The sequence below is a fragment of the Aythya fuligula genome, chromosome 17 (assembly GCF_009819795.1).
Source record: "Aythya fuligula isolate bAytFul2 chromosome 17, bAytFul2.pri, whole genome shotgun sequence".
Lineage (NCBI taxonomy): Eukaryota > Metazoa > Chordata > Aves > Anseriformes > Anatidae > Aythya > Aythya fuligula.
In genome coordinates, this window is record NC_045575.1 from 4,237,717 (window position 1) to 4,250,563 (window position 12,847).

At 46.9% G+C, this 12,847-nt stretch overlaps 1 protein-coding gene across 1 annotated transcript; it reads left to right on the forward strand.

The window, feature by feature from the left end:
- The first annotated feature begins 3 nt into the window (after positions 1–3).
- Positions 4–8,943, forward strand: LRRC74B (leucine rich repeat containing 74B). Its single transcript, XM_032199076.1, has 8 exons — positions 4–219; positions 1,864–1,996; positions 2,987–3,193; positions 4,327–4,436; positions 5,017–5,132; positions 6,704–6,782; positions 7,424–7,519; positions 8,337–8,943. Exons 1-8 carry the CDS (start codon positions 4–6, stop codon positions 8,508–8,510), a joined length of 1,131 nt encoding a protein of 376 aa, XP_032054967.1. The 3' UTR covers positions 8,511–8,943.
- The last annotated feature ends 3,904 nt before the right edge of the window (positions 8,944–12,847 follow it).

The following is a 12,847-nucleotide window of genomic DNA, read 5'->3' on the forward strand; positions in this document are numbered from 1 at the left end:
GAGATGGCGGCGGAGGAGCCCTCGGGCACCGCTGAGGCTCCCGGTGAAGCTCTCCGAGCCTCTCTCTGTCCTCCCGGCCCTCTGGCAGCCCCCCGAGCGGCTGGGGGGAGCTCGTACTTGGCGGCGTGCCGGGCCTGCGGTGTCAGCCCGGCCTCCTGCCTCCTGCGGCGGCCGCCGGGCACCGCCATCCCCCTGCGGCACCGGGGGCTGGGCCCACGGGTGAGGGGAGCCTGCAGTGGGCCGGGGGTGGTCTGTGCCTTCTGTCCTTTGCCCCGTTATACCCCCTTCCCGATACCCCATCCGTTATCTCCTCCCATTAACCCCCTTCCCCTGTTATCTGCCCTTCCCCCGTTATCCGCCCTTCCCCTGTTATCCCCCCTTTCCCTTATCCCCCCTTTCCCTTATCCCTCCTTCCCTTTATCTCTTCCCTTTATTCCCCCCTTCCCGTTATTCCCCTTCCCCGTTATCCCCCCTTCCTGTTAACCCCCCTTCCTGTTATTCCCCTTCCCGTTATCCCACTTCCCCCATTATCCCCCCTTTCCCTTATCCCCCTTTTCCCTTATCCCCCCTTTCCCTTATCCCCCTTCCCATTATCACCCCTTCCCATTATCTCTTCCCTTTATTCCCCCTTCCCATTATCCTCCCTCCCCATTATTCCCCTTCCCCCGTTGTCCTCCCTTCCTGTTATTCCCCCTTCCCATTACCTCTTCCCATTATCTCCCCTTCCCCTGTTATCCCCCTTCCCCTGTTATCTCCCCTTTCCTCATTATCCCCCGTTCCCGTTTGGCACCTGGCTTTGGGGAGCAGTGGCAGTGGTGGGGCTCAGAGCAGGAAAGCGTCTCCTTCCCGGGACCTGGAGGGTGAGATGTGCAAACATCGCTTTGGCATGCTTCCCTTGGGATCGAGAACTTTATCCTGCATTTTATAACTTGAACCCCAGCATTTTAAAGAATCCTTGAATGCTTTGGGTTGGAAGGGACCTTACAGGTCATTGAGTTCCAACCCCACTTCCATGGGCAGGGACACCTCAAAGCCCCATCCAGCCTGGCATTGAACACTTCCAGGGATGGGACATCCACAGCTTCTCTGGGCAACCTGTTCCTGTGCCTCAAAACAAGAAATTACAATCATTTTTAACTGTGCATGTTGGTTCTTGTTGACTACTTCTACTGAGGAAAGCTGCTTTCAGTGTGCACGGCATTTTGGTCATTTGGACCACAAAAAGGGCACGGCCTTTCCTAGTAATTTTTGATAAATCCATTTGCTCTGGTAAGTTTATTTCATCTGCAACAGTTCTGAGCCTCTGTCTAGTTCATTTCCTGTGTCTGATACCCAGGGCTGGAGAACGTAACTTGAGTAATCACAAGATCATTGCAACACTTCTGTTTAATTCTAGGGGTTTTTTTGAAATGAAAATTTTCCCTTGATATTGGCTGCACCCAAGCTTCTTACATGTGGAGGTCAGGAGTCAGAGAAGCCTGCAATAAACAGAGAGGGTGCTCATATTGGCTGTGCACACAGGCTGCCAGGTAGAAGTGATGTCCAGAAAGGCACACAGGCTATGGTGTTTTCCTCTACGTCATGAATATTGTCAGTAGAAGCATTTTTCCTGATTTTTATGATTTTCTTAATTCACAATTGACAAGATAAATGAAAGCTCTTCAATGTAAGCCATATTCAGCATTTGCTTTCCCAGTCCATTTTTAAATTATTTTGGAAGGGGGATCTTTTTCCGAATCCTGCTGATTGCTTTGTGAAATCCCCCTGATCCCTGCCAGGCTCAGAGCTGAAACAGAAAAGCTCACCAGAGCTTTGGGAACCTGGTGAAACCGTAAATGACCCACTGTGAGGTTTTTGTTGCAGGGTGCCAAGGCCTTAGCTCTTTCCTTGGTGGCTGATACCTCTATCATCAAGTTAGACCTGGGTGACAACTGGCTGCTGGGAGAAGGGGCGGCTGCAATTGCAGAGATGCTGAAAGAAAACTGCTACATTTCAGGTTTGTATTATCCTTCCTGCTCTTCTCTGGTGCATCTGTTCCTGCTGTGCTGTAGAGGAGGAAATTGTGCTGGGTTTGTGAATTTAGCCAATCCCACTACATTGGTGACTGCTTTTGTGAAACACATAAGGGAATTGGGGTGCTGTTTGAACAGTGAGTGTTTAAAACTGTGGTACTTTCTCACCTTTCTCTGTCTGTGTCTGTGGATCTGCATCTGTCTTTATTTTTGTGAAGTTATGATTTTGTTACTGGAAGTTATGATTTAACTGCCTGGAGTCAGCTCAGTCCTGCTCTTCCTGCAAAGAGTTATCAGGAGAAAGAGCAAATTTTTGCTTTGGTTGTGGATCAAAGGCATGCACCTGAAATTTAAACCATTCAGAGGTTATAGTTAGTAATGGTTAAGGCTCTGTAAGTAGAATTTACAGGATTGCCATCTAGGAAGACAACTTCTAAGTAGGGACAGGTGAAAGAGAAGCACATCTACACTGAATCTCAAGCCTTTGTTCAGGCAGCAGCACTCATCTGCTCTTCCCAGAGACCCTTCATGTCTAATAATTCTGTAGTAACTTGGGAGCAAAAGCAGAGCACTGCTTCCTCGCAGTTGTCTCATTTGGGCAGTGCTGTGTCTAGAGATCTTGTTTTCAGTCCCTGCTTTTCCAGGGTCAATATTCCCCCCTTTCATAAGTTAAGTAGCCACTCGCACTTAAACACGTGGCCAGGGAGGAGGGTTCTGCACCAGCTCTGCACTTCCGACTCATTCTGTGTTCATGTGTGGAACATGAATGAGGGCTATTTCTTAGGGACAGGTTGTGAATTGAAAAACTAAGTTCTGTTTTTCCTGTTAAAATACTGCGTTAGACCAGTTTTCATCATTCTTACTTTCTGAGCCTGACACTACTTCTGCCATTAAAGCATAGAGGTCAGGCACCTTCCTGACAACTGTTATGGTATGATTTAATGATCTGATAATGTTTTTTTTTCTTTCCTCAGATGTCAATTTGTCTGACAACAAATTGGGCACTGAGGGAGCTAAGGCCCTTTCTGCTATGCTTCTAGAAAACAATACAATTGTGTCCCTCCAGCTCTCAGGAAATGAATTTGATGACCATGCAGCAAAGTATTTAGCAGATGCCATCACAGCAAACAGCAAAGTGGAAATTCTTGATCTGAGTTACAACAGGTTTGGTGACAAAGCAGGTAAAGTGCTGTCTGCATACCTTGCATATAGAAGGATGCTACAGAAGTTACCTCCAACTCTGTCTGTGATGGATACAGGCTTGAAAATGGAGAAACTGAATTTCTGCTCTCCCATGCCACATCCCGTGCAGTCTGTCAGATCCATGTTCTTCCTCTCCACACCTGGTTGTGTTTTTTTTTGTGAAAAACCCACCATATTCTCTCCACCTACTGCTTTACAATCATGTATCCTCACACATCTCACCTGATATAGTCCCCTTGAAGATCCTTCATGTCTTCTTTGGCTCACAAGAGAGGAAACAACCATAATCCTCATCTCTTCTGGTCACTGGGAAGACACCAGCTTTTCACTTGGGTTCTTTTTATTTTTATTTTTATTTTTATTTTTATTTTTATTTTTATTTTTATTTTTATTTTTATTTTTATTTTTATTTTTATTTTTATTTATTTATTTTTTCCATTCTCATTATTACCTTGAAGGCTGCAAGGGCTGCTTTTCTCTCCACTCCTGCTGTCCGTTCTGCTGACCTCCTGCTGCCTTTACAGTCAAACAGCTCTCCTGCCTTCTGGTCTTCAGGCATGGCCATGGCTTCCATTTCTTCTGTGCTTGTTGCTGACCTCATTTATTTCCTGCTCCATCAGGTGCTTGCAGAATATTTACTGAGAAAGTCTCTTCAGGTTTCAGAGCTCGGGGTGTGGTTAGAGAACAGAGCTGGCTTCTGTGTCACCCGTTGGCTGGAGGCCAGAGCTCAGGAAGCAGGAGAGGCTGTGGGAGGCTACCTGTTACTGGGTCTCAGCTTTCAGAGTCCCATCAGGCTGGGGAATGAGCAGTCAGCTCTTGAAGCATGAGCAGAAGATCCTGGCTGTTGCATGGTGATTAGATTTTTTCTTCACAGGCTACATTTGCAGCCTGTAGTCAGAGAACACATTCACTTTTTTGCCTGACAGCTTCTACTTTGTGTCTATGGAAAACAAGGTATAAAAGAAAATAATATATTCTAGTTCTAATTGCCTGCCCAGAGGTAACACAGACAGTTGCAGAAATATACCTAACCTAAGTCAAGCTTCCTGCTTTGCAAAGCAGCTAATTAGTTTAATTCTTAAACTGTTCAACACCATATATTTTTCTTAAGGTGAAGTTCTTGGAATGGCAATAGCAGAAAACATTGGACTAAAGGAACTTAAAATCAGCTGGAACCATTTCCATAGTGAAGGGGCAGCTGCTTTGGCCAGAGGCTTGGGGGTAGGAAATGGATTTCTCTCCTGTTTTTAAATTCTGAAATCTCACATGAAGCTTTATCTGTTTTAATGAGTGTGAATTTCATCGTGTGCTGTTTGTATGATGCTGTTGTCTGTCTACTGGCCATCTCTGATCTGGGATCATACACACCTTGAAACTAAGGGAGTAAAATTATCCATTGTTTATTGACATATTACATTTCCATTTCTCTATTTCTATTTCTCTCCCTTTTTAGAGTAAAAATTATTGTAATGAATGTTTTGAATTGTTTCATTGCACTTCTGATTCATAAATCAGTACAGAAATTGTTTTTTTAGTCAATATACAGTTTTATTCTACTAAAAAAGAGTAATTTCTCATTAAAATAAGAAACAGTTCTTGTAGTCTCTTAGGCTGAAAGGGGCCATTAAAGTAATTTAATAATACAAATCACACATGCCATCCAAGGACTAGTGCAGCAATCCTCCAACTGCTGTTTGGACAGTAGGAGGGACAGTAGTCTGCAGAAATAGTCTGTTCAAGCTTGCATCAAGCAACAGGGAAATTTTAAGATTTTAAGTTGTGTGATTATGTCAAACTACAGGCAAACATATTCCTCAAGGTGCTGGATGTTTCCTACAATGGTTTTGACAACAGTGGAGCAGCTGCCTTGGGGGAGGCTCTTAAAACCAATAATGTACTGGAAGAGCTCAACATTAGGTGAGTCTGACTCTGGTCCCTCTCAACATTTTCTCCCATTTTGCGCTGAGATCAAATGTGGTGAGCAAAGCCTGCAGCAGCCATTGGTATCTCCTACCCCAGAGAGCAGTAGGTGCGTAAGGCAGTGGGAACACCACAAAATATGAGTGCTGCTCGTCGCATCCCAAGTGCCAATTCCTATCCTTAAACTTGTGGTGCAATAAGATCTGATCTGTGTTACTTCTGCCATCTCCCAGTTGCATATTCCTTGGCACCAGTTCTGCATCAGCCTCGCAGTCCAAAGCCAGACGATGCTTTAAGAGATTGGTATGAGAGGCAAAGGATGGGATCAAAGTTGCCATGGTTTACAACAACAGAGAAAAGAATGCTGTAACTGGTAGAGGGGCCTTGATGAGACAGTTGATCAGTTATGAAAAAACAGCTTGCTAGAACCTGCAGAAATGAGGCTTAAGAGCATGAGAGAAAAATCATATGCTTGGAGCAGGAACTGGACCACTGCCTCTGTTTTCACATGACTTGTAGGCAGGCATGCTTAGGACTGGATTGCTTGTGAAACAGCGATGGAAGCCAGGCAGCCAAGAAGCTGAGATCTCAAGTTCATAGTCATTAATATGACAGGTGGAAGTTGTCCCAGGGAAGGAAAAAAAAAAAAAAAAAAAATGGAGACAAAGATGGTAAGAGGAAGGCTGTGGTGCAAGCTTGTGCTTATAGGAGTGTACCTATGGAGAATTTAACCTAATTAGAAATGATTCTGGGTGACAATAACATGACAGAGGAAGGCTGGAGCAGGAGGAACTGTGCAGAGTATAAAACCCTGCAGATGGGTTGACAGTTGACCATTTTGTGAGAGCATAGGGTTAGCGGGCATTTCCAGGCTCCTGGAAAGTAAAGAATATCTGATTTAATGAGTCATGAGCAAATTGGCCTGACTGATGAAATTGTTTAGGAGAGAAACCAAAGGCAGTCAAAGAGATCCAAATGGTTTGGGGAGGAGCAAGCCTTGAAAGAGAGAGGGACAAAGTATGAATATTGAATTTCTGTCTCTATTGGTCCGTGTGCCCAGCCATGCACATATATGTTGCATATTTTGCATATATTGCTTTGACACAGTCCTACATGACATCCTGGTCTCCAGATTGGGGAGATATGGATTTGATGGATGGACTGTTCAGTGGATCAGTTGTTGGCACCCAGAGAGCGGTGATCAATGGATCTGTGTCCAAATGGAGGCCAGTGATGAGTGGTGTACAAGTGGTGTTCAAGACCAGGTTGGAGGAGGCCCTGGGCAACCTGATCTAGTGGGTGGCATTGCTGCCCATGGCAGGGGGATTGGAACTAGATGATCTTTAAGGTCCCTTCCAACTCAAGCCATTCTATATTCTATGTTTGTGTATTTGCCTACTGGAAATGGTGAGCCTCACCACTTGTTGAACCTGGGGACATGGAGCTGTGGCAGCCATGCCTCTATCAGGCTGCTGGAGTTGGTAACTCCTCGCCAGTTCCAGCCTCCCAATACATGTATTTACTTGGATCATCTCAGCGTGTGAAGCATTCCTTTTATCTGCTTTTAGCAATAATCGTATTTCGGTGGAAGGAGCTCTGCAATTTGCAGTTGGCCTGAAAGAAAACAAGACTTTAAAGACTCTTAATGTAAGTAACTTTCCTAGGAAGGTCTTCGAGCCTCTTATGTGTGTTTAAGTATCACTGATGCATCCATGTCTTGACTTGAAACCTCTGAGAGCAAACCCTCAGCAAAATCAGGGAGCCACTTGCCCCAGCCCATCTCCTCCCGTGTTTCCCTGCAGTATGCTCATTGAGACAGAGCGCTCGTATCCAGCAGTTTCTTCTGTGAACAGAGATTTTCTGTGAGCTTGCCACTGTGTGAACCACAGCCTGTCCTGCCACATTCAAGCATTGTCAGTGCCCTTTCTCTGCAGCTGGACCAGCAGCAAGGCTGTGCTGGTGTGGGGGCTCCTGGGTGGCCCTTACTATGGCTGTGGCTACCATTCCTCTGTGCGTTCCAACACCATTCTGTTCAAGGGTGGACTCCTGGGGGTGTCTGTGTTCAACTAGGAGCCATTTCTGCAGCCTGTTCTCTTTGGGACATGGAGCTCGTGTCTCTTGCCCTTTGGCCGTGCGGAGGCTTTGAATGTGTGACTGAGGGTTGGCTGCTGCTGTGGGAGGGTGACAAGCAGAGCTTGAAGAGACAAGTTGAAGCTTCCATGGTGACAAAGAAAAACATGTTAGGGAGGAGAAGAGGTGTCATACATCCTGTCGCTGTTTCTTTTCAGATGATCAGAAATCCCATGCAGAATGAAGGCTGCTGTGGGGTCCTCAAAGCTCTCCAGGCAAATCCTGGCACAGGTGTGGAGATCCTGGATCTGCCAGTAAGTGTTACACCAGAAAGAAGAGGGAGGGGAGGGAAGAGGTTGCACGTGCAGCACGTGAATGACAAAGTGCTGCCAGAGGGATTCTAGCTCTGGCATTGTTGTAGGCTAGTGAGGACTGGGAGTGGCCCCCAGCTTGGAAATGTGGACACATTTGGGCCTAGGCCCCACTTAGCATGTGTGTAGCAAAATGAGGTACATGAATGCACCGAACTGGGCATTACTCAATGCTCTGGGCAGCAGCAATGTGTGGCAGAAGCAGGGCTCACCTCTCAGCACAAAGGTGGGAGGAATCTGGCCTTTGAATTCAGAAGTTCCCTGAGTAACCTGAGCTCTGTTTACTCTGATGATGCAAATAGTTTCGGAGGCATTTCTGTTCTATTTTTCATGAAGCTAAGCTATGGTTGGACAGGGCATTTCCCACCTTTATCTGCCTTAGTTCATTGTCTTTCAGTAGTGCTGTGAGGAGCTTGCACCCATTTCTTTCTTTGATTCCTGTGCTGCTTCCATCATCACCTTAGCTCTTGTGCTTCTTGCCAGAGAAGGGGAGCAGGATCGTGCTGCTCAAATTTCATACCTATCCATAATGTGGTGGTGTTGGCTAACAGTCTCAGATCTCACAAGCTTGTGGTAGAATTTAGTATTTGGGTTGAGAGAGCACAGAATATGTTGCAATATTTATTTGATTTGATTTGATTTGATTTGATTTGATTTGACTTGATTTGATTTGACTTGATTTGATTTATTTATTTATTTTTCCTGAGGGATGGTAAATCATAACATGCACTTGCTTACCTGCATTGATTTTCCCCTCTAGGACATACCTGTGAGCAAAGAGTTTGCAGAGCTGTGTGATGCTGTGAAAATACTTTTTCCAAATCTACTTCTCAGACATGGTGGAAACGCAAAGTTGCAAAGGAAGAGTCAGTTGAAGGTCGAGCTTCAGACTCAGATGAAAGTGGTGGGTAATTCCCAGAATACAGTGGCTTAACGTGAGTCTCTTTGGGACTGCTTTAGCACTTCAGCCTAACATCCCAGTACCACTAACCAAAGCTGTGACACAGGAATGCCCTGGGGTACTGCTGAAAGCAAAATCTGGAATTATTGGCTACTTCACCATGGCTGTCACTTGGAACTTTTTGTATCTGTTTACTTTAAGATTTCTGCTGTGTCCAGCTCTGAGCCTCTTCTAGCACATGCGAGAACATCTCCCTGGATGAGACTCCATGGCTCCTCTTTGCATGGAGACATTTCTGCATAGAAACGTTTATCATCTTACCATCTATCTTTCTATCTAGAGGCGTTTGTCTGGAGCAGCTGGCAGAACACAACGTGCCACAGCTGCTGCTTGTGGCTGCTGTTGTTTAGATCCATGGCCCACTGCAGTGGGGTCTGCACAGCTCAAGAGCGCGATGTGCTTACGTAGCAAGTAAAGTCCTGTTCAGAGATGTGCTGTGAACAGATGCTTTCTGTCTTAGGCTTGTTCTCCTGCTATATGGCCAGGATTGCTTTTGCTGAATTGGCTGTTAGATGCACTGGTGATTCATTTTCAGCTGCCTCCTACTGCAGTTCCTTAGCCTTATGAGGAGCCCATCCTCTCCAGGGTAAAGACCCTGTCCTAGGTCATGACTGGCATTGTTATTTCCTGGGTTTGGAGTGGCAGGGAAGGGTTGTGAGTGCCTTCAGGAGCAGCGTGTGGTGGGACAAGAGTCACGCGGTTGTGCAGTTAAGCTGGGCTTAACTCTCCCTCTCCTGGCCTCCATGAGGAGTGGTTTCCTGCAGCAATTTCTGGCAGCCTGGGAGAGAGAGTTGTTGAGGACAGTCACACAAAAACATCTGGATGTCTGGCATGGGCTGGAGGTGCAGGTGGCCCCCAAGCACTGAAGGCTCAGCAAGCTTGTCTTCTTGCAGTGTTCTGGTGTTTCCTCAGCTGCCCAATTGTTTCTGGTAAATGGGTGTTAAAGCTCCAGGGAAGCTCACTGGCCAGATCCATGTGAAACACCTCTGGTGCAAGTCACATCGGTGATGACAACATATTAAGATATAGTAGATACTAATAAACATCATTATTAGTGGTGATAGAGTACAGGAATCTGAGCTTTTCTGCCAGCACAAAAGAGTTTTTGTGAGTGCTGTCATCTCTTCTGCAGTATTCCCTCTGATACTTTCATCCAGTCAGGGTGACTGCTTGCCTGGGTGCTTTCCTAAGTACTGTGGATGTAAAAAGCAGGTCAGGAGCAGGGAGGGATTTGTCAGGTGTGCTGCCAAGCAGGAAGGCACCTTGTTTCATGTCCCAGTGAAGATCAGGGCCCGTGGTGCTTGGTGCTGCCCTAAAGCACTTCCAGTCTGGTGTGGGAAGCTAGGCAGGGGCAGATGGGATCGAGAGAAATCTGTTGTCCTTCCAGCATGGGATCAGCACCCTGCAGACCTGGAAAGCATCTGAGAGACATTTCATAAGCTGACAAAGCTGTCATCGCCCTGAGGAACGATGGCTAGTCTCTTACCTAAATCTCCCTTGTGACAGTTTAAGTCCATTGCTTCTTGCCTTGTCTTCTGTGCAGACGGTGAACATTGGTAGTTTTGTGGCTGGGAGGTTGGAGACAATGGTTGCTGTATGAAGGGGAGCCTCTGTGATGGGACCGCGTTGTACTTGCACTTAGACAAATCGAATGAAAATGTCTGCACCGTGTGGCGAGACAGGGAAGAGCTGTGGCCCAAATGCAGCCTTGTCTGGGGAGCTGATGAGATGCAGGCTGCTGAAACGCTTCCGAAATGCAAGCACAAGCCTTCTGCAATGCATTGGGTGCCCCTGGGCTCAGCAAGCCAGCTGCTTGCGTTGGTTGCCAGCACCTTGTGGAAGGACAAGGGGGACAAAGACACCCATGGTTTGTGCCACCTATTTCAATGCCCTGCCAGAAGAAGCAGGTTTGCTGCTGTTAGGAATGAAGCATGGTGCTTACCTCATCCTCTGGCTGTGTTTGTTAGAGGAGGAGGAGGGGAGGCTCGTATGGAATAACAAGAGGATTACTTACAGCCAGCCTTAAACGAGCCCTGCAGCTTGTGTGTGCTGCTTGTAGAGCTGCGCTGGGGGCTGGGAAGTGACTTAACCAGGGCATTGAGCTGCTGTGTGTCCTGGGCACCAGCCCACCACCCTCTTTCAGCATCTGGAGCTCCCTTTCCCTTTCCTCCAGTGTGGACAGGGCTCTGGTCTGTAACTGGGTCAGTGCCTGCTTATTTCAACCTGCTGGCTGTGGTGATTCTGTCTCTGAAGGAGCGCTGGGATGCACCTGCAACTTGTATTGCTGTGTGGCATCCCTGCTCCCCCCCCAGCTCAGACAGCCCAAGTCACTGTGGCTGTGTAGGCAGCAGCAGCGAGCCTGTTTCTTTCCAACATTCATCAGACCAGTCCCTTTCAGTCATCTCTGGACATGGCTGGGGCAGCCTGGGGCAGGACAACTTCCGACAGCTGTCTGAACCTTGGCAGCATCTCGGGGCTGAAGGAGACACCACCTCTGTCACAACGGTGAAATCCTCCTTTCCCAGGTAAAGCAGCCCTGGCATCACTTTTCTCCCTAGTACAAAGCCGTATTATTCCTGATCTGAATTTACATTTCCCCTCATCTTCTTCCATCTTCTTCTATGGCTCTCCCTCCTGTAACTGCCCTCCTTTGCAAACAAGCAGCTCCCACGAGCCCTCCTACTTCAGCAGTGCCTTCTCCCTGCCTGCTGCCTCTGCTGCAAGTGGGGATGATCGCCCAAGGATCCTGTTAGCCCTCTGAGCAGAGCCCGGCCCAGGACACGTGCTGAACTGCTTATGCCCCACGACCTCTAAAGCCCTTTCAGGTTGCCACAGCCCTGTCACTGGTCCTTTTATCTGACCTACATACTTCGCTCTGATATATTCGAGTTAGACTGATTTACACGAACTTCATCTAGGCTGAACAGACCATTGCCATGGTTCCCAGAAAAAAAAGTGTTTTCCCTTTTCCCTTTCCCTTTTCCTTTTAAACAACTAATCTGGAGGAAGATACTGCCATGGAAAATCATATCACCCACTGTAAAACAACAAACTCCTCTCTCCCCATGCCCTATGAAAGCGAATTGTGAGCCACACGTGGGGGTGGTTTGTTTTCCAACCTGTGTGGGAATACAGAAGGGGAGCTGACATCTTTTCCACCACTTCTGATGCGCCTGCACCCAGCTGATGGCCACGTGCTGAGCCCCACTGAAGGTGCTTGCCTGGCCGCATCTCAGAGCACTGTTGACATGCTTTGGTTTAGATTTTTCTCCTGCTGATACAATTTTAGGAGCTTTGTGGGAGGGCTCCGTTGGCGTCAGTGGCTGCTGACATAAAAACAGGCTTTGCTGGTTTTGAGCATAATTAGGTAGGCAATTTAAAATCAATTAATACGTGTTCTGCTTCTATCCAGGACACATTAGTACAATAGGATGTTGTATGAGACAGATGAACTGACCAATTCTGTAATCCTATGTAAAAACAAACACAAAAAAAAAAAAACAAACAAATGTGCTCAAGAGGGCATACTCTCCTCCCAGGCTGCCACTAATTACGTTTTGATCCTTTAATTCCCTGCCAGCTGCATCCACGTCACTCCCTGGTGCCTGCCCAGCCCATGCTCGTGCGCAGTCCCCACAGCCACACGTGGCTTTTATGGCTCAGCACAACAGTAACTCTAAGCGCTCTGCATTTTTACAAATAAACGTTTTTAACTAGGTTAAGCAGCAGTGGCTTAGTGGCTCCTTTGGCATCACTGAGGTCATCACGGCAGATGAAGCTGTACCAAACACCACCCATGCAGGGTGAGCTCAGCCCGCCACCACTGAGTGTATATCACGGAGTGACAGCACCTTTCTTACAAAAGAGAACAGAAAACTGATCCTCTTCTGCTCTGCCAGTTCTACTTCTCTCCTGGTCAGGCGAACCTGTGCCAGGCTCCCTCCCTGATATCTTGCTGTTGTTTTGTCTGCTGGCCTTTATCTTGAAGACAATAGATTTATAGTGGAGGTTAAGAGGAAACAAATGATAAGGAGACTTAAAGCTATCTGCCTCCCCAGATAGCTGCTGAATATTTATTATTATTTTTTTTTTAAATTAAGAGTCACTTTCTTATCAGGGAAAGGAACTTCACTAGCAAACGATGGTGAGGCTGGGGCCAGACAGGCTATCTTGTGACTTTTTAATTCACATTATTTACACTGATTCACAAGTTCTCTCATCAGCTCAGGTCATGACTTTTGGCAGCATTAAAGCCTCTGCCTTGGTGCCAGGACACTTCCCTGCTCAACATCATCCTTACAGCTGACAAA